We start from the raw sequence: 20,339 nt of genomic DNA, 5'->3' as shown, positions 1-20,339 counted from the left end.
CAGGAGCAGGGTGGGGATGGGGATGGGAGAGGCAGGCTGCAGAGCCAGGACAAGCGGCTGCGCCTCAGTTTCCCCCTCCGCCCCACGGCTGGGGCAGAGGCGCTAGTGTTCGCCGAGCGGCTTCCAGCCCTTCACACCCGGCCGAGTCGTGGCTCATGAGAAACGAGGGCCGGGGGGGACTTAGGCCAGGCGGCTCGGCAGGGACCGGAGCTGGGAGGAGAGGAGAGGCCGCCGTTCACACAGCGCTTTGGCTACGGCTCCACGGGCCCATTTTACGGAGGAGAAAACTGAGGTTCGGAGAGACCCGGACATCTAGAGGGAAAGGACTTCAGAGGGGCCAGCCAAGCACAGGGATCTTTTCTTCTGAACCGGAAAGCCTCTTTGGAGGCAGGTTAGCTAAAGCCCCTCATTGGGGGGGGGGGGAGTCCCAGAGAAGGGAGGCGATGCCCCAAATGGAAGAAGTCCATGGGAGGGCATAGTGATTGCTGGCTCCGCATTCAGAGCTGGTGGGGCACCTTGGGAGACAGCCAGCTCAGGCCTCCCTTTTTTACCTGTCTCCCAGAGAGGAGGCATTAGAGCCCGAATTAGGACTCAGGACCTTTACCTCTCCTTACTGGTTTCCTTCCATCTCAAGTGACTCCTCCAAGGTCACGCAACAGCCAGCATCAGAGGTGGGATGGAGACCCAAGACAGCTGTCCTCTCTCCGAGGGGACACTGAGCTGTGCCTGAGGGAAGACCCCCTCAGTTTGGAAGGTGTCTGCTGGGGAGATTCCTGGAATCAGAACAGCCCCCGGCCCCAGGATCAAGATCTGGGTGCTAGTCTTTCCTTCTCTTGATGAGCGAGGTGACCTTGGGTAAGTCAGAGCCCCTCTGAGTCTCATTTCTGGGTCTAGCTCTGGGGTCCTCGGCCACCCCCCCCCTTCTGGCCTCATCTCCCTCCCCTTCCCAGACACAGCTGTTGTGGGCAGTGACTCCATCAGGGCTGGATGGAAGCCAGGTTCCCCCAAGGGGGGGGCAGGGGAAGGGGCCCGAAAGGGGAGTCTCCCTCTGGAGCTGGCACCCTCCGAGAGAAGGCCCCTGCCAATCACTTCTGTGTCACCTTTTACTGGAGACGTGACAGCCCTGACAGAAAAACCAGGAGGAGGAAGTGAGAAATAGTCCCTCTCAGTTTCTTGTCTCCAGGCTGGTGGCCAGGAGACGGGCAATGAGGGACACCCCATTTGCCCCAACTGAGATAGTGCTTCTCTATGGACCTAAACCTCTGAGTGAAATGGGCCATTTCCTTCAAATTTTTCTTCAGAAAAAAAAAAATCTGATATGGGGTCCATGGGGTTTCCCAGGCTATCTGAGAAAGGGTTTGTGGGGTTCCCCAGATTGTCTGGGAAGACATCCATGGGACTGGTTGGGAGATCAAAGGAGTCCATAGGCACAAGGTCCCCACACCTCCCAAACGTGCGCATGCGCGTGCTCACACACACACACACACACACACACACTCAATAATTACTCATTAGTGCTTCTTTCTGGAATAGGGATGGCAGAGGGAAGGACAAACTGGTGAGGTGCCTGGCCCTCTTGCTTCTCCCCAGCCAAGCATCAAATTTGGGGAACACCGACCCTGGTTGTCTCCCTCTGCAGTACTGGGGGTCAGAGGCAGGGACAAGAAGGAAGGAGGTGTGTGCCAGTCAAAAGGAGGTTCTTTGTCTGAGCACCTGCCACCCTGGCCCCTTCTTGGAATGCAGTCTAAGGCCAAGACTGGGTGCTGTCAGTCAGCAAGGATTTATAAGGTAATGTCTTAGTATGGCCAGCGCCCTGGGCTAGGGAACTGCTGGGGGTGGGGGTGGGGGCGAAAGACAGAAGGAAGCTTATGGGTTTGTTTATTTTCTCCTCCACAGAGATTAGAGCAGGGGTTGGCAACATCTTTATGGGTCATGCCAAAGTTCCAAGTGTACCCTGATTCTGGAAGACAGGAAGTAAATATGTCAGTGTGTACATGTGTGTTTGTGAGAGTGTGAGGTTGTGTGTTTGTGTGTGTGTGTGTGTGTGTGTGTGTGACTGTGTGTGAGACTGAGTGTGAGAGTGTGTGTATGAGTGTGCTGGCCACTGGAGTGTATACACCACTCTCTGGCTCTCTTTGGCTCTCTCTATCTCCCTAGGAGAGAAGAATGCAAGGCAGGTGGCATCTTACCAAATGCCCCTGGGTGGGGCAGCAGCCATTTGCCTGCAGAGGAATGGAAGGAAGCAGCCTGGCGCCACTGCAGAGCAGACCCTGTATTGGGTTGGAATCCCTGCTTTGCGATTTGCTGCTTATGTAGCCTTGGGCCAGTTACTATCTCTTTCCAGGCCTCAGTTTCCTCACTTGTAAAATGAGAGGTATGGAACAGATGCTCCCTGACATTCCCTCTCACACTACAAAGTCTGTCGTCCTTAAAAGAGGTCCCTCACACCCTAGCTTTGGCTGTAGGATTCTATGAGCTTTCAGGCTCCCCTTTCCCCACTCCCAGTTTAAGATGGCAGCACAGATTGATTGCAAGGTCATGGCTCTAGAGATTACCCAATCTAGCCTTCTTGCTTTACAGGCTAAGAAACCTGAGTCCCCAAGGGGGAAATGACTTGCCCAAAGTCACAGTTAGTAAATCCTTGGGCCCCACGGAGCCTCCAGTCAGGGTGTTGGCAGTGAACCTGAAGAGTCCTATTTTCTTCCTCCCTTATCATCCTGGCCCCAGTGTGGGGGGGTCACTCCCTTGCACTTGGAATTTGAAAGGTCAATATTTAACTTCTCAGGTGCTGAGAGGTGGGGCCTCTGGCAGCCCTTGCTGTCACCTGAGGCCTAAGATTGGCTCATCTTTATGGCCAGCTGGAAAGAGGGGGAGGAGGAGCAGCCAGGCCCAGATTCTTCAGGCACCAATGGTTGGGAGCCTGAGAATGGAGAGTGTTAATTCATCTCACCCCCATCCATTCTGGGGGAGTTCATAGGGTGATACTGGAATAATGCTTCTCCTGTCCTGTCATCTCCTCTTCCAGAGGCCCTGGAATCACAGATGTTTGGATCCCAAAGGCTCTTAAGGAGAGAGCACCTGGAATATCAGTTGAGTGATACCTTAGAACCGAGAATACCAGAGCTCCAAGGGATCCTAGAATAGAGCATGTCAGTACTTGAAGGGACCTTAAATCTTCAATTTACAAAGAGGGAAACAAAGGGTTATAATTCCACCTCTGGGTTATTCCCCTAACTGGTACTTGTAGGTGGCTCCTTGAGAGCAGATGCTGCCTTGAGGTGTGAGGTGAAGCCTATGGGTCTGCACTCCTAGCCCTGTATCTCATGAGCTCCCACCAGTATGTTTTCTTTAACAGTATGCCAGTAGACTAAACTGCTGCAAAGTAAAGGTATTTACTGCAATGATATAGTAAAATGAGGGCTTTTGAACAGCTCCCCTATAAGCCTGAAGAGCATGCTCTCTCACAGACTGTCTGGGAAAAGGATGGGTTTAAATTTAAAACATGATGGAAGTGAGGCCTATATGTGGGATTGCACAGAGAACAAGAGCAGCTCATAACTTCTGTTCCTGGAGGGCCTGGAAGCCTTTTCTATCTTTGTAGAGGGTTCATGAGGCTCTCCTCTAGGCATGAGGTTCCACAGAGTCCCCTCTCTGAAGTCTGACTTTCAAGGGTCTTGGAGCCTTCTCTCTTGATTCCATAGGCAGCCCTCTTCTCCAGGTTCAGTCCTTGAAGCTGTTCCTTCCCTCCAGTGAATGCCTCTCCTAGACTATGTGTTTTCTCCCTCAGTTATGCCTTGAACTCTGGAACTGCTGAATGGTGACTATCTCCCTGACGAATTGGGGGGGGGGGGGGGGAGATGGGGAGAGAGAGATAGAGAGAGACAGAGAGTCATGAGAGATAGACAGATTGGGGAGAGAGAGGGAGAGAGAAAGACAGAAGAGAGAGAGAGAGACGGGAGGGGCAGAGGGAGATAGACAGAGAGAGAGAGAGATCTCTTCAGGAATCTCTTCCACAGAGCACTTTTGAGCTGAGACACCCCCCCCAACTCCCCAGGCCTTAGCTAGTGAACACACCCCAAAATCTGGCTGGTGTTTGCTCAATCAATCCCTTTAGTTCCCTTCTGACTCAATCAGAAATTTGCTGGTCCCGTGCCAAGGGCTCACTGGGGTTGACACATCAACACTTTGACACAACAACCTCGGCTTCACTTCTTCAGTGTTTACATCCACTTGGAAGGGGAGGGTGTGATTTCCATGACATCAAATGTCTACATGTGAATGTAAAATCTGGCTGAGAAGCCAGGTAAATGAGCATTCTTCATGCCAGGAACCCACTTTGTCTGCCTGGCTGTCACTGAGACTTGGGGGGGGGTGCATAGTCAGGAGTACCTGAGTTCAAATCTGGCCTCAGACATTTAATAATTACCTAGCTGTATGGCCTTGGGCAAGCCACTTAACCCCGCTGCCTTACAAGGAAAAAAAAAAGAATGTATATACTCTTTGTAGAGAAAATGCCTTGGCTCACTATCCACGAATCCAGTAGTATGTCTAGGTTCCTCAGGGTTCTAGAGTACTCTGAGGGATTTGGGGGGTGTATCTTCTCCGCCATAATCAGCCAGAGTCTCTACCAGCTGTGTTGGTCCAACTACTTTGGATCTTAGGGTCCCAAGTCTAGCACCCCATATTTATCTATCTGCCAGATTTCACAATGGAATACTTCCTTTGAAGCTATAGCAAGAACAAACTAAACTATTTCCTCCAGGACCTTAGGTGGGCGGGGATACCCTCTGCTATGCCACCTCAGTCTCTGGGGACAGTTGGAGCTCAATTTAGCTCCATTTCTACATAGCATCCACCCTGCCACGTTCACATCCAAAGGCAGTGGAGGAATCCTCATCTCAACTACCCCTGGGGAAGCTGGGTTCCTCAAGGTCATTCCCCACCCCCCACAGGACATCGGTCCTGCACTGACCACATACCTGAACATGCTAAGGCCCCCTTCCAGACCTTCCAAACTCCAAGGTCATAAACCCTCCTCCCTTCAGCTGTAGTTGGGAACAGAAGAGTTTTCTGATTCTCCTTAATGATTATTTCATTCTTCAAAAGATAGAGGAACCCACAAGGGGGAACTTATATCCTGGATCTGTTTCACATCAATAAGGAATGATGTCCTTGAAAGGAAGGGACCACTTTAGACTAGAATTTCAAAGAGGGAAGGACAGAATAGCTGAGTATCTATACCCTGACATGCACATTAGTTTTTAGGGGCAGTGCCAGGGAGCCAGATCTGGTATCAGAAAGACTCATCTTCGTGAGTTCAAATCTGACCTCAGATATTCATTAACTGTGTGATCCTGGACAAGTCACTTCACCCTCAGTATCCATATCTGTAAAAGAAGAAATGGAAAACCATTCCATTTCTTTGGCCAAAAACCAAAGGGGGTCACCGAGAGTCAGACACAACTCCCCAACCACAGCCACCAAAATGAGCTCCAATTAGACAGCCAGCAAAGAAAGCACCCTTCGGAGAAGGATAACTACTCTGCTCCTCCAACCCAGCCACTTATTTACTTAGGGTCAGAAAACCCCTCTCGTCTGTCCTTATGCTCTCGGATCATTTCAAGAACCCCAGGCAGGAAAACCACGGCGGAGAATATCTGGGGCTGAGATAGCAAAGCTCCTCTCAGTCCTTCTTCGTGGTTGACGTGGAAAATAAACCCGAGGACAAGAGCAAAAAGACTAGAGATTAGCCTGTCCTTAGACTGATTCTTAGAACCTTCATCGCCCATTCTTGTCTTTATTGCATGTACCTGCCAACCGCAAAATTTCTGGACCTTGTCCCACTGTCAGTGACAACCTCCCTGCGTATTTCTCTCTCTCAAGTTTCGTCTCCTTAGATTTAGCTGGACTTTCTCTCCTGTTGAGATCTTTGGAGACTGGGATAGTACCAGACTCATGGAAGATGTTCAGGGTAACATCAAAATGGAGATAGTTGGATCCCTCAGATGCTTGGGCCTGGAGTCCTATTCACACCATTAGATCCCTGAAAGGCGAGCCACTCCCATTCACAAGTTTGGCCTAACGATCCACTTGGGAAAAATGAAGTGAGTGAAGAATTCTTACGTTCCGACTGTGACATGTAATTCAATCAACTGAGTCTGTGGACAAGACATTTTCCAAACTTTAAAACATTAATTAAATTATAAATTATAAATTTAATTAAGCTATCATTATCAGCAATAAGACCAGATTTCTATCATATTTGTAAGACCAGTAAATTTCTATAATATCAAATGAAAACTTGTACTTAGAAATACTCTCTTCCCTCCCCCTCCACTTACTGTTACGGGATGGATGCAAGGCAATCAGGGTTAAGTGACCTAGTAAGAGGCAAGTGACTGAGACCAGATTCCAACTCCCATCCTCCTGACTCCAAGGCCAGTATGCTATCCACTGCATCACCTAGCTGCCTTTCCAGGGCTGTCTCCAGTCATGCTGATTCCTATTGGGCCAATGGACTCAGATGACTCTGGAGGAGAAAACGAGGCTGGAGACTTAGCACAGACCCCCTCACCCAAATCCAATTCACCAACAGGTCATGGCATCACCTCCCTGATGATCTTCTTTGAGAATGAAGGACAAACAACATCTTTACTGTTATGAATATCAGTTGGATGGCTAACTCGCGGATTTCATCTCTCAGTACATCTCCCTTAGACAGATACTATGGGTGGTCACTGAGCTGGGCTCGCTGGTCAGCAGGTAGACGATGGGTTGGTTGAGTAATCTTTCTTTAAATGCTCCTGAGTCACTTCTCCCTAAATTCTTAGCAATAACATTTCTTCAGGGATGCTGAGTGGCCACAAGGCATCTCTGAAGAACTGGAGATGAGGTTCACCTGGAGAGTAGCTATTACATAGAAAATTCAGGAAAAGTGACACAAAGTTGCTGTCAGAGATGCCCCACTGGCAAGGAAGCTGATTCCACCCCATGATGAGAGAAAGCCCATTACTCCACTGGTATCTTTGTTATTGTTCAATCTTGTCTGACTCTATGGGATCCCATTTGGGATTTTCTTGGCAAAAATACTTACCATTTTCTTCTCCAGCTTATTTTACAGATGAGGAAACTGAGGCAAATGGAGTAAATGACTTGCCTAAGGTAACACAACTAGTGACTGTCTGAGGTTGGATTTGAACTCAGGTCTTCCTGAGTCCAGGACTAGTGCTCTATCCACTGAGCCAATTAACTAGAGTTTATGCTTTAGCTTTTTCAGCTAAAAAGAATTTGTCTTCTCTGGTAAGGGAAGTCTTTTTTAACCATTAAACCCCAGAGTATGTTAGCAGAATTAGCTCAGAGAACACTTCAGCTAGAGACCAACAGAGATATATTCTAACAAAGCCAACACAATGTAGAAGCTTTTATTAAACGTTTGCTCTGTCTTAGGCACTATACAAAGTATTGTAGATAAAAAGGCAAATATATATAAACATATATGTGTGTGTATGTGTCTGTATATATTTAGATACCTGTGTATGTGTCTTGAGAGCTAAAGAGCTAGAAAGCTAGATGGATGATAGATAGATGATTGATAGATAGATAGATAGATAGATGATAGATAGATAGATGATGGATAGATGATAGATAGATAGATGATAGATGGATGATAAGATAGATAGGTAGATGATGGATAGATAGATGACAGATAGATAGATAGATGATAGATAGATAGATGATAGATAGACAGATAGATAGATGATAGATAGATAGATAGATAGATGATAGATAGATAGATAGATAGATAGATAGATAGATAGATAGATAGATTCACATTTTAATGGAGGAGACAGACACAGACTTAGCTAGAGTCAAACAAGAAACATGAAGAGAAAATGAGAGGAAATCTCAAAGGGAAAGACATTAGCAATTAAGGAGACCAGGAAAGGGCTCTTACCAAAAGTGGGATTTGAATTGAGTCTTTGAAGAAGATAAATTAAGAGGTAAAGGAGAGGAGGGAGAATCTTCCAGGTATGAGAGATAGTCATTGAAAAGGCTCTGTATCCCAAAGAGATCACAAGAAAAGGGAAAAGACCAACATGGATGAAACTATTCAACTCTTTTTGTGGTGGCAAAGAATTGGAAATTGAGGGGAAATCCATCAATTGGGGAATGGCTGAACAAGTTATGGTATATGAATGTCACAGAATACTATTGTGCTATAAGAAATGATGAACAGAAGAATTTCAGAAAAAGCTGGAAAGACTTCCATGGACTAATGCAAAGTGAAATGAGCAGAACCAGGAGGACATTATAATGGTAATAGCCACATTGTAGTGCTGACCAACTATGATCAATTTAACTCCCAGTGATCAAGGACTCTAAAAGGTCTACAATGGAAAATGTCATCCACATGCAGAGACAGAACTATGGAGTCTGAATGCAGATCAAAACATACCATTTTTACTTTTTAAAATTGTTTTTTTTTCTTTCCTATGATTTTTCCCTTTTGTTCTGATTCTTTCACAACCTGATTAAAATGGAAATATGTATAGCATGATTGAGCATGTATAACCTATATCAGATTACTTGCTGTCTTGGGAGGGAGGGGAGGAACGAGTAAGAGGGGAAAAATTTTACAAAAATGAATGCTGAGGGGCGGCTAGGTGGGGCAGTGGATGATAGAGCACCACCCCTGGAGTCAGGAGTCCCTGAGTTCAAATCCGGCCTCAGACACTTAATAATGACCTAGCTGTGTGGCCTTGGACAAGCCACTTAATCCCATTTGCCTTGCAAAATCCTAAAAAAAAAATGTTGAGATTAGCTTTACATATAATTTGAAAAAATAAATTTAAAAAAAGAGAAAAGAAAAGACTGCAGTTAGAATGTCACATGCTAGGAACAGCAAGGAGACTGATGTCTGGATCACTGAGTAGGTAGAGAGGAGTAAAGTGCAAGAAAACCAGAGGTAAGAGGAGGGCAGGTAACAAAGACTTTAAGTGCTAAACAGGGTACTTACTCATTTTTTTTTCATCGATGTTCCTCAGTTGAAAGGGAAGGGGAAAGGAATTCCTTGGGAAACTTGAGGAGAAATGAGGAAGTTTCGAACAAGCACTGTGGATAACAACAGAGAGGGCAGTTTGATGATTGCCTTGCCACAGTGAGGGCCCAGTTGAGATTATAAAACATAAATTTAAAGTGGACCCAATCAATGTGATTTTTGTGATTACAAGTAATGGAGGCAGATGGCAGGACTAATCCAGAGTTGGAGTTTGGCTCCATGTGCTTGTCCCTAGGATGGGGAATCTAGATAGGAGGGTAGAAGGTAGTGTAGGGTTTGACTAATCCACTAAGGGGTCAGGATAGGGATGGAAGAAGAATCTAGTCAGTATATGGAGTGATGATCTGCTAAAGACCTGAGGGTCAAAGGAATTGGAAGTCATAGTGAAGATGAAGAAGAGGGTTAAGGGTCATAAGGCAGAAGGAAAGAGGGAATGAGAAAAGATTATGATCAGATAAAGGAACATCCAAGCAAAGAGCTGATATCCATCAATGACGGAACCTCCACAGTGTGGAGAAGGTGAGTTTCTCTGGTCACAGATATCCCTGCCTGGCCTCATGGATTGCCTGTTTCTTTCTATAGGGCATTTATTCTTCCCAATGGCAATGTGGTTCCTCATTGTAGAACACCAACTTTAGAAGCAACTTATCACTTAACTAGCTGGTGGGTTTGAAGTCTTTTTTTTTTTCCAGACCATGTCCTTTCTGGTTGGTTCAGTAAAAATCTATTTATCTATCAAGACTTAGGAGTTATTAGTTCGAGTGCTTTAAATCTGGGGTAGCTACGAATATAAATTCACACACTTGTCCTCAGTTTCATGAGTATGCAATGGAAGAAGGGAAAATAGGCAATAGTGCATCTGAAAGAAGATGGGAGGGCCATCAGGGATTGTAAGCTCAGTGTGACCTGGTATTGGCAGCTGGAAAAGCTAATGTGAACTGAGGTTACATAAATCATAACATAATTGCTATAGATATAAGATAATGCATTTACAAGCCCTTCAATTATATAAATGTTAAGTATCATTAGTTATTCTGACTAGGATAATTGCACGGTGCCTCAGGGTTTACAATGCACTTTACCTGCATTATTCCATTTTACCCTCACAACCACACTGCTATTAGTATCATCATTTCCATTTAACAGTTGTGGAGACTGAGCCCAGAAAGGTTAAATGACTTAGGGTCACAACAGCCTAATTATCTGAATTAAGATTTGAACTCAGGTCTTCCTGACTCTACATCCAATGCTCTATTCACTGAGAGGATTCATATCCTCAACTAGGGAGGTGATAGGCTCTGTAATCTGTCCTAGTTAGATCAAGAGAAATGGGTTCTGTACGCCCAAAGGGCAACAAAAATGTGCTTCCCCTTTGATCCAGCAGTACCACTACTGGGTCTATACCCTGAAGAGATGAGGAAAAGGGGGGAAAACATCACTTGTACAAAAATATTCCTAGCAGCCCTGTTTGTGGTGGCAAAGAATTGTAAATCAAGTAAATGTCCTTCAATTGGGGGATGGCTTAGCAAACTGTGGTCTATGTATGTCATGGAACACTATTGTTCTATTAGAAACCAGGAGGGATGGGAATTCAGAGAAGCCTGGAGGGATTTGCATGAACTGATGCTGAGTGAGATGAGCAGAACCCCAAAACCACTGTACACCCCAACAGCAACATGGGGCTGATGATCCACCTTGATGGACTCGCTCATTCCATCAGGGCAACAATTGGACAATTTGGGGGCTCTGTGATGGAGAATATCATCCGTATCCAGATAAAGAGCCATGGAGTTTGAACAAAGTCCAAGGACTATTTCCTTTAACTTAGGGGGGGGGAAACCTGCTATCTTATTGTCTGATCTTGTTATCTCTTATACTTTATGTTTCTTCCTGAAGGATCTGATTTTTTCTGTCATCACATTCAATTTGGATCAATGTACACCATGGAAACAATGTAGAGACTGACATTGCCTTCTGGGGGGGGGGATAGGATTGAGGGGAAAATTGTGAAAAAAGAGAGAGAAATGGGTTCTGTTCTCGGTGTTACATTTAAGGAGGACATTGGACAGCATTGAGAGGAAAACAATGAGGATAAGGGAAGGTCTCCTTAATTATTCCATACATAGATCACCAGAAGGAACCTGGAGAAAAGACTTGGGGGAGGGGGGGTAATATTCACATATACTCTGCAGCTCTTTGAAATCCAGATCCTACCAGGCCTCCTGGAGTAGGTTCTATCATCCATCTGAGAACTAACCTAGCTAACTTCTGAGAAGTTCATTGATTGAGGTCTTTGGGAAATTAATGGATAGTGTCCTGGGCTCAGGGCCAGGAAAACTTCTTTGTAAATTCAAATCCAACCTCAGACACTATGTCACTTAACATGGTTTAACCTCAGTTTCCTCATTTGTAAATTGAGCTGGAGAAGGAAATGTCAAACCACTTCAATATCTCTGCCAAGAAAACTCCAAATGGAATGACAAAGAGTTGGACACAGATGATAAACAATTAAACTAAAGGGCATGGGAATTTAGGTGTCATGATAGCTCACAAGAGCCTTGTCTACCCGACCATGAACATGGGTTCCATGGCAGTGGAAGAGGGGGGCCTATCAGCTGAGATTAAAAGTCTTGAAGCATCAGGTGGCTGGCATTCATATCAGGCCTAAGTCCTCAAGAGACTGTCCAATTGACATCCAAACAGCTGTAAGCAGCACATGATTCTGTAGTTCATTGGTTTACAGAGAGCTTTCCTCACAGAGACCCTGGTCAATGGACCATGGAAAGATTATGATGATGGCCATCTTACAAATGAGGGAACTGAAATTCAGGGAGGGAAGTCTGGCTCACCTGCTATCACACAGCCAGCAGGTATCAGAACCAGAATTTGAACTCAGGCCTCCAGAGGATGACATCATAGGACTGTTGGTGAGCTGCACACCTGGGTTTTCTGAGAACCAGCCTAGCTAAATGCTATTGCAGGATAGTAAACTTTTTGGTCACAATTCATGAGGATGATATAAAAAAAATGACAGGGGGGTTGCCATCTGAGTCAGTGGACCTATGGGAAAACCCACAACAAAGAAGTTGCCATTGTGAAAGATGTCATAGTAATTTCCTTACAGTGATCTTTGAGCTAAGCAGAGAATTCTTTCAGAAACTTTAACTGCCTTGCGGAACTGGTTCCCTTGGCATCTGATAAGCTTAAATCCTTTCTTTTCCAGAAGAAGGGGGCAGAATCCCTTAGCAAGACCTGAATTCTTTTTCCTGCATCATCCTTGCCCTACTGCCACAGTGAGGATACCACAATCTCTGATTCATCAGATCAAAACATCCTTCCCTGGCCACCACTCTTCACTATGTGTTATAGCCCTCTAGAGAATGTAAGCTCCTTGAGGACAGGGACTGTATTTGTGTCACCACTTTTTGGCATACTGGAGGCATCTAATAAATGCTTGCTATAAAAATAAACTGACATTTGAATTCAGAAACCCAATTGGATCACTTATCCAAATTCAGAACTCTGAGCCCCCACCGATGTATCTTTTTGTCACACCTTGACAGATGACAGATGAATCTAAAGCAAACATATGGGGTCATAGGATCAGAGAGAAAAAGGACCTCAGAAACTATATAGGTCAAATACTTCATTTTAGAGTCAAAGAAATTGAAGTCAATGGAGGAAAAAAACTACTTGTTGCTTGACTTTAAGTCTGGGGTCTCTTTTTTCCCTAAAGCCCATGTTCGTTCTCTCTCTCTCTCTCTCTCTCTCTCTCTCTCTCTCTCTCTCTCTCTCTCTCTGCAAGGCAATGGGTTTGTGACTTGCTCAAGATCACACAGCTAATCTCATTTTTTCCTTTAGGATATGATTTTGCAAAATTAGGGGAAAAGTTGTAAAACTCAAAAAAAATAAAGATCACACAGCTAAGTAACTGTCTGAGGCCATATTTGAACTCAGGACCCTCTGACTCCAGGGCTGGTGTTCTCTCCACTGGACCACCTAGCTGCCCCAAGCCTATGTTCTCTTATTGGGGACTAGATTCAGGGAGGATGAGGATGATAGCCTTAGCTTTGAAAGCAGGTACATTGGTGGGAGAGCTGGGGTTCCAGAGATTGCTTGGCCACCAAGTCTTCTCAAGGCAGCTGTTTTGGTTCAGTCTAACCTCAATGAGAAAACAGGAAATAATACTAATATTGGGAGACAGGAAAAGGAACTGAACCTATAGTATCATTGATATCGGGAATTTCTGGGTGAGATAACATCCTGCAATTCTAGCTGGAACTTTCCAACTTAGAATCTTCTTAATTACTTCAACCACCAAGAGGGTAAGTTACTTGGCCAGGATCAGGAAACCCCAAGTGGCTCCAAGGCCAGTTGTCTGTCATGTTCTAGATGTTCTATTTCTCATAAAAGAGTAAGCTTACATTTCTGCAGTGCTTTGACTTTGGAAAAACCCTTTATATTAGTTATTGGATCCTCAAAAGCACCTGAAGAAGGGGTAGTGTCATATTTATCATATAAATTAAGAAAATTTAGGTTCAGAGCAGCTCATTGATGAGACCAGGTTCACACAATTCGTCTCAGACACAAGATTTGGACCTAGGTCTTCCCATCTCCATCTGATTCGCTTCAAACCATAGAAATATGTCAGAAATCAGATTTTTGTTGATGACCCTTGTTGGACAAGGTAAAGGATAACAGGTGGGTAAAGGCAGATAAGGGTTTTGCCTTTGATCAGTGCCCGGCTATACAGTGGGTGGTGAATGTTTTTTGAGTTGGCTCTTGGCCCTCTGAGGCCTTCAAATCCAAATCATTTTATTGTTGAGCAAAGAGCCTAGGGAGGGATAGAGATTTATTCAAGGTCACACAGTGTGTCAGTGGGAGATGGGGCCAAAGGAAAGGCATACAAGTGTTACCACCTTGTTAAAGTCTGAAAAGCCACCATCCTTAACAATCTTCCTGCTGCTTCTTGATAGGTTGCCATGTGTGGTGATCGAATTCAGATCAGAGGAAAGGGACTGGAGAGATGGAGCATTAAGACTGCAGGTCGTGGGGGGGGGGGGCGCTAGGTGGCACAGTGGATAGAGCACCAGCCCTGGAGTCAGGAGTCCCTGAGTTCAAATCCGGCCTCAGACACTTAATTACCTAGCTGTGTGCCTTGGGCAAGCCACTTAACTCCATTGCCTTGCAAAAATTAAAAATAAAAATAAAAGAGTTCAGGTCAATCAGAACAGAAGGTGACCCTTGGGGACCATCTGGTCCAATCCTCACCTTTTAAAGATGAGGAATCTGTGGGCCAGATAAGTAACTTAGCCAAGGTCATAGAACTGATAGAGACCCCTGGCTATGAAGTCTAATGTTCCTTCCCTGGATCCTCCATACTGTGGGTCCTAGGCAGACCTCCTGATTCTGCCAGAGAGGTCTGGAAAATGGCCTGGGCTTTGGTCCAGTTCTTAGTCCAATCCTTCATCCAAGGGAGAATGAAGAGGATACAATTTCTTCTTTGGTTCTCAAGATGTCTGCAAGAAACTCCTCAGTCTTTACCAATAAATCCTTCCTTTATTAAATAGAGATTCTGTTACATTTCATTAAAAAAGGAAACTAGAAGTGAGCCAGCAGGCGGTCTGTATCCAGAGCAGCCTTAGATCACGAGGGCCAGGTGGGTAGAGGGAGGCCCCTTAGGGATGAATCCTTCAAAGGACCCCCAGACTATAGTCACTCCCTCCCTCCAGGCACCACCACAAGACTCCCCCCACCAATGCTCCCTGCCTGCCCAGCCCACCCCCCTAAATCTCCCACCCAGTTAGGGGGACAGGCACCTTTGTAAATCCCTAGCCCTTCCAGATCTAAGAAAGCACCCATTATAATGGAGAACAGAGCTCCCCACCCCTGGGACCTAAGGAAGAACAGTCCAGGAGCTGGAAATGGGGGCCTCCCTCCCCCATTCCGTGCATCCTCCTAGGTTGGCAGGGCCCCCTGAATAGACTGAGACAGGTGGGAAACTCAAGCTATATGGGCCCAGCTGCCATGGGGGGGGGGGGGGGCAGGGGATTACAGGAATAGGAGATGGTACTGACGCTGAGAGATTATACAGGAAACCCATTTCTGGTCAGAACAGGTGGCCACCGTGCCTCTCGGCTGGCTGGAGGTGGTAGAAGAGGGGGTGGGAAGGCCCAGGGTGCGATCCCATTACCCAGGTCAAGGGTGTGGGCCTGCCGGGAGCATTCATTTACCAATGGGGCCGTTTAGGGGAAGCAAGTGGTCCTGGCCTCCATAATAAACCTCACTAAACTACCCCCCAAGCCTTCCAGCTGATCTCAACTCTGATGGGTGCCAAGCCCCTTTAAATTTCTCAGAAGTATCCTATTTAAAGGAAAATCATTGGCATCGGCTTATGGGAAAGGTCTCCTTCCCTTCCCCTCCCCCCACAGCTTTGTCCAACAAGCCTGCCCAATGGCGCCTGTAATTCTGAGTTCGGAAGGACCGTGCTTCAGGGAGCAGCAGAGACGGGGGATGGCATTCCAGCTTGGGACGTGCCCCATGGTAGCCGGGAAGGAGCACAGCTCTCTGGGGGGTGCAGGGGTGGTTATTAACCCTTGGCTGCCAAGTCTTTCTGGCTGAGATCTGGGATGCCCCTAAAGCCCTATGGACATATGTGTGTGAGAGAGATGCCAAGGGCCAGCAACACACTCACGGGGGGGGGGGAGGCGACACCCCCCTCGTCCTCACCACTGCTGAGGTGGGGCGGCCACTCGCACCAGGGGCCGGTCATCCTTTGTCCAACATTTCCACGTGATGCCCCTTGCCCAGGTCTGAGCTGGGGAGCAGCCCAGAGCCCAGGGGTGTTGGGGCGGGCAAGGGGATGAAGCGGGGAGGAGGAGGGCCAAACATGAGCCTGGGGAAAGGCCACAGTCCTGCTTCCTTCCCAAGCTGAGCTCCCCAGTCCATGGTGAGTGTTGGAAGTTTCCCAGAGACACCAAGTTGAGTTTGGGGGTTAACAGGGCCAGGAGAGAACAAAGGCTCGCCACAAGGGGGCGCTGCGCCCCACAGGCTAAGGATGCTCCTTGTCGATTCTGGCCCAAAGACATGTCATGGTGATGTGTGTGGAATGGGGGAGGGGAGCGAGGGAATGGGGGGATGGGCAAATAACAGGGGCCTTGATGTCTGTTTTCCTGAGCTCGTACAGAAGACCCCCTCCCTGACTTTTACCTTTGGTGGGGGGGCTGGTTGGTTGTGGAGGAGGGCCAGGGGTCTGGACACGAAAGACTAGAGATGCCCTCCAGCCCCCCACCTCCCCACGGGCCACAAGAGCCTGCAGGCTTTGTTCTTGGTGACAATATTGTTTTTTCTTCTTTTGGACAATTCACTGCATCGGTTGGTGGAGGCAGCCGAGGAGCTCAGGAAGCGGCCCCTCCTGGAGCCTGGGCCTTGGTGCCTGAGATCCAGCCTGAAGGCATGGGCTCCTCTCTGCAGCCCCTCCTCTATGCAGGGTTTTCTCCAGGGTCTCCTTGCCGGTGGCGGCCCTCTGTGGTAAAACTTTCAGAGGACAGAGACCCATCCATCCTGTCCTTCGCCTCAATCAGAGCAGCCCCCAGCCCAGTGGGCCTCTCTCGTAACTTCGTGTCCATCCGTCTCCCTGGAGCTGTGACCTCAGCTTTGGTGCTAAACCTCATTCGGGTAGAAGCCCAACTTGGCCAGAGACATCTCCTTCCGGAGCCTCATGATCTCCCAGAAGATCAATTCCACTGGAAGACAGAAAGAAGAGACTGAGTCAGACCCAAAGCACCTTTCCCAACCCTGTCCTCTCCCCTCCCCCCAAAAAATCTCTCCTCCCAAGACGGTCAGGACAGATGTAACAGCACAAAATGCTAAGGCCTATGACTGAGGCCTATAACTGAAGACATCTTCCATCCAAGACCCATGAGGGGGCGCAATGGTCAGCTCCATGGGATGAGGAAACTGAGCCACCCAGGGTCATTCTTTAGAATTTGAGTCATTTCACCAGTATCTCCAGGAACCTAATTCAGAGCAACAGGGGGCCAGGATTAGGCTTAGAGTATCCCCCACCTCCCTTATAGATGGGAAAACAGTGGCCCAGAGAGATGAAGACCCAGTTCAAGTAGATTCAACACAAGAGGCTCTGGCTCTCGAGTCAGAAGACTTGGGTTCAAATTCTGCTTGTAGGGTTTCTCTTCTGTAAAATGAAGAGGTTGATCTCTGACATCCATTTAGTTTCCAGAGAGTGGATTCCATCAGAAGACTCTCAGATTAGTATTTACTCGACTGTGCTTGGCGCCATGTTCTCTGAATATCCATAGCAAAGTCTGAATAAGAGTCTTTTTCTGATTATATATCACACTTCCCAATGGTCCCCCCCCACACCTGGTGAAATGGCAGCCCTCTGAAGGCAGGGACTCTTTGGGCATCATGGAATCATGGAGGCATGGCATCCCCTAGGACCAAGCCCTGGTAAGAACATGGGTGTCCAGAGTTATGGCTTCATAATTATAAGAAATTCCTGGTGTGGAAAACCCCTTCTATCATGCAGACTGAGAAGTCTTAGAGACTAAGACCCGGATAGCATGAGTCCAAGGGGTGGCTTGAATTTAATTCCTCCCACTATCAAGATTGACCTTTTATTCACTAAACTATTCACTAAATCTTAGAGCATTTGACTTGCCTCTCTCCCTTGCATTTATTAGCCACTTAATGTTTGCTGATTTTATTTGGGCCTGACTTCCCCAATCTGTAAAATGGGAGAGCTGGACCAGATGATTTCTCTGAGGTTCCTTTCAGCTTTATTTGATGCTATGATTTAAAATCATTTTAAATTTGTGTGTCCCCAGAACCTTTCTCATTAACCTGTCTGTCGCAAGCCCTTTCTGAAAGCTGCAGATGAATTCTAACCTTCTTGATTGAGTGCCTGCTATGTGAGGCACTAGGGGAAGGCCTACAGGCCACAGACATGTCCAATTTCCATCTGCTCGGAGAGAGCAGCATCACCAGAGCCACTTGGCTCTTGGGGTTCTGCTTTGGGGTCTAAGACTTCGATCAGAAATTTCCTGGACTTGATAGGGCTTGAGCCCAGAGGTCCTGGAGGATGGAGGAGCCTGGAAGGTCCTGGGTGGGGTGGGGGGGGCAGCATGAGCAAGGGCCAAGAGATGGGAAAGGCCCTCATTGAGTACAGAGGCAAGAGAGGACTCTGGTGTCACTGAAGGGGAGGCTTCATGTGTGAGAGTAGAGTTTGGAGGACCTCGAACACTAGTCTCAGGAGAGTAGACATCCAGGAGACCCTGGAGCTTCTGAGCGGGAATGGGACAAGACGATGCAATCTGTGTGCTAATGATTATATAGTATTATAATTATAATCACAGCTGATATTTCTGGGTCATGTTCACATCCAAAAGCACTACTTTTATCACTCATCTCATTTAATCCTATAGCAAGTATTAAAGTTGACATTTTTGTATGTGTTTTTGGACCATTAAATGACTTACCCAAGGTCACACAGTTAAGCAATCATTAACTATCTGAGATCACATTTGAACTCAGGTCCTCCTGACTCCACTGTGCCACCTGGCTGCCCCAAAGTTGCCATTTTTCTTGTGCTTTCCTTTACTAAGGGAGCACCCCCAAAAAGGCCAAAGCAGGGGGGCACCTTGGCAACTTCTGGTTTTATAGGTGGTTTCCCAGAGGGGACTTCCAGAAAGGAGGAGTTGGAAGCAAGATTCTGAGATCAGTCTCTTGCTGCCTCTCCATCTCCATCTTACTGATGAGAAAGCTGAGGCACAGAGCGGTCAGTGGATGGCCCAGGGTTACAGAGCTGGTGCAGGGCAGAGGTGGGGTCTGAATTCAGGTCCTCCTCACTTCAAGGCCAGAAGTCTTTTCTCTACAGGACACTCCTCAGGGGAGCTGGCATCGCTTTTTTTTGTATAAATCTTGGCCCCCAAACTCTGCCTCTGGGGGGTCAGGGTCTGTACCTCATACCTTTCTGTTTCCTAGACAGTCTGGCACAGAGCTGAGCTGGCAGCCAAGTTGGGAATTCTTGATTCCCTGAGCCTCAGTTTCTTCCCATGTAAAATGAGACTAAATGAGGCACTGTCCAAGGTCTCCCCTTGCCTGGATGATTCTGAGGTGCATAAGGAAGGCTTTGGGTCCTGGCATGTTCCCCATCAAGCCACCCCTACTCCCAAGGCAGGCCTTGGCTTGTGGTCTCCCTCTCCTCCCTAGGACTCTTCATCTTTGCAGCCAGGAATGCTCCTCCCTCTTCTGCATCCCCCCCTCACAGAATCCTGCCGAGCACCCCCACTTTGTAACCCTTGGCTCGCAGTCATGTTTCCACGCCAGGGAAGCCTTTGGTTGACTTGGGTGTTCCCAGCACCAAGGATGGCACCAGTACCAAGGCAGAATGAGTGCCCTCGGACCTGAGCCAGCATTTCTGGGGGTGATGCCCACTTAGGAAATGCCCTCTTCCAGGGCAGATGGGCACCTGCTGGGCAGGTGTAAATAACAGGACTTGAACCCAAGTCATCACGACAGTGTTCTCTTCCTGCCTACAAAGAGTTGGCCCTTTCTGTTGGGTGGATGGAACCAAACCTCCCTGGAGGCATGCAGGGTCACGGCTCCCATTTTATGGGTGGGCCAACTGAGACCCTAAGAAGCTGAATGCAAGTGCCTGGGTGTCACTGGGGGACAGAGAGACCATTGGGAGCCAGGCCTGGTTTGCTGTTTTCCAGATAAGTGACCCAGGTTCAAATCCTGTCTCTTCTACTTGCTACCTGTGTGCCCTCGGTCAAGGCCCTTCTGTGTGGGACTGCATGATGAAGGTGAGGAGGAGATTAGCTAGCAGTTAGGGAGTGGAGGGCCAGATCACAGATGCAATCTCAGCCCATCTGTGCCAGCACTTAAACCAGAAGCCCGCTCTGGGCCTCAGTTTCCTCATCTGTAAAATAAAAGCACTGCTGGGGAAGAGGGGGGCAAAGACAGGAATTGACTGGGACTAATAGTGGGACACAAGCGTTCAGCCTGCCCTGCGCCAGCCACCGGGGGCAACCCCTGACCACCTGCCCCATCCCCCACTCACCATCCTGCCGCACCAAGCCCTGCTGGATGTAGCGAATGTAGGTGAAGAAGTTACACACGGCCGTGATCTGGGGGAGACAGGAGGGGGAGGGGTGGGGGATCCTGGGGGAGCATGCCCTCCCACTCCCACCCTGTGGGCTGTCTCCTGGCCCAAGGGCCTGCCATCTGTCCTTCTGCCCAATGAAGACCCAGGCCTAGG

At 47.6% G+C, this 20,339-nt stretch overlaps 1 protein-coding gene and 1 long non-coding RNA gene across 8 annotated transcripts in view; one reads left to right on the top strand and one right to left on the bottom strand.

Moving 5' to 3' along the window:
• The first annotated feature begins 164 nt into the window (after positions 1 to 164).
• Positions 165 to 3,886, top strand: LOC141518920 (uncharacterized). Of its 2 annotated transcripts, XR_012477312.1 has the most exons (4): positions 165 to 391; positions 635 to 855; positions 1,534 to 1,788; positions 1,897 to 3,883. It is a non-coding gene; the product is annotated as an uncharacterized LOC141518920 (long non-coding RNA). The 2 variants fall into 2 exon arrangements; XR_012477311.1 differs by having other exon boundaries at positions 635 to 1,788; positions 1,897 to 3,886.
• A 10,711-nt stretch (positions 3,887 to 14,597) lies between these two features.
• The window catches only part of RAB3IL1 (RAB3A interacting protein like 1), a 53,472-nt gene continuing 47,730 nt past the window's right edge, over positions 14,598 to 20,339 (bottom strand). For all 6 annotated transcript variants that reach the window (XM_074231314.1, XM_074231315.1, XM_074231319.1 and 3 more), the window contains 2 exons: positions 20,142 to 20,208; positions 14,598 to 16,803 (listed from right to left, as the gene is read on the bottom strand). In XM_074231314.1, coding sequence (XP_074087415.1) covers positions 16,721 to 16,803; positions 20,142 to 20,208 — 150 coding nt within the window. In that variant the 3' untranslated portion in view covers positions 14,598 to 16,720. The remainder of the gene's footprint in view (positions 16,804 to 20,141; positions 20,209 to 20,339) is intronic.

The sequence above is a fragment of the Macrotis lagotis genome, chromosome 3 (genome assembly GCF_037893015.1).
Source record: "Macrotis lagotis isolate mMagLag1 chromosome 3, bilby.v1.9.chrom.fasta, whole genome shotgun sequence".
In the NCBI taxonomy this organism is placed as follows: domain Eukaryota; kingdom Metazoa; phylum Chordata; class Mammalia; order Peramelemorphia; family Peramelidae; genus Macrotis; species Macrotis lagotis.
Note: the sequence above shows the minus strand (reverse complement) of the source record. Positions and strands in the feature narration are given on the sequence as shown.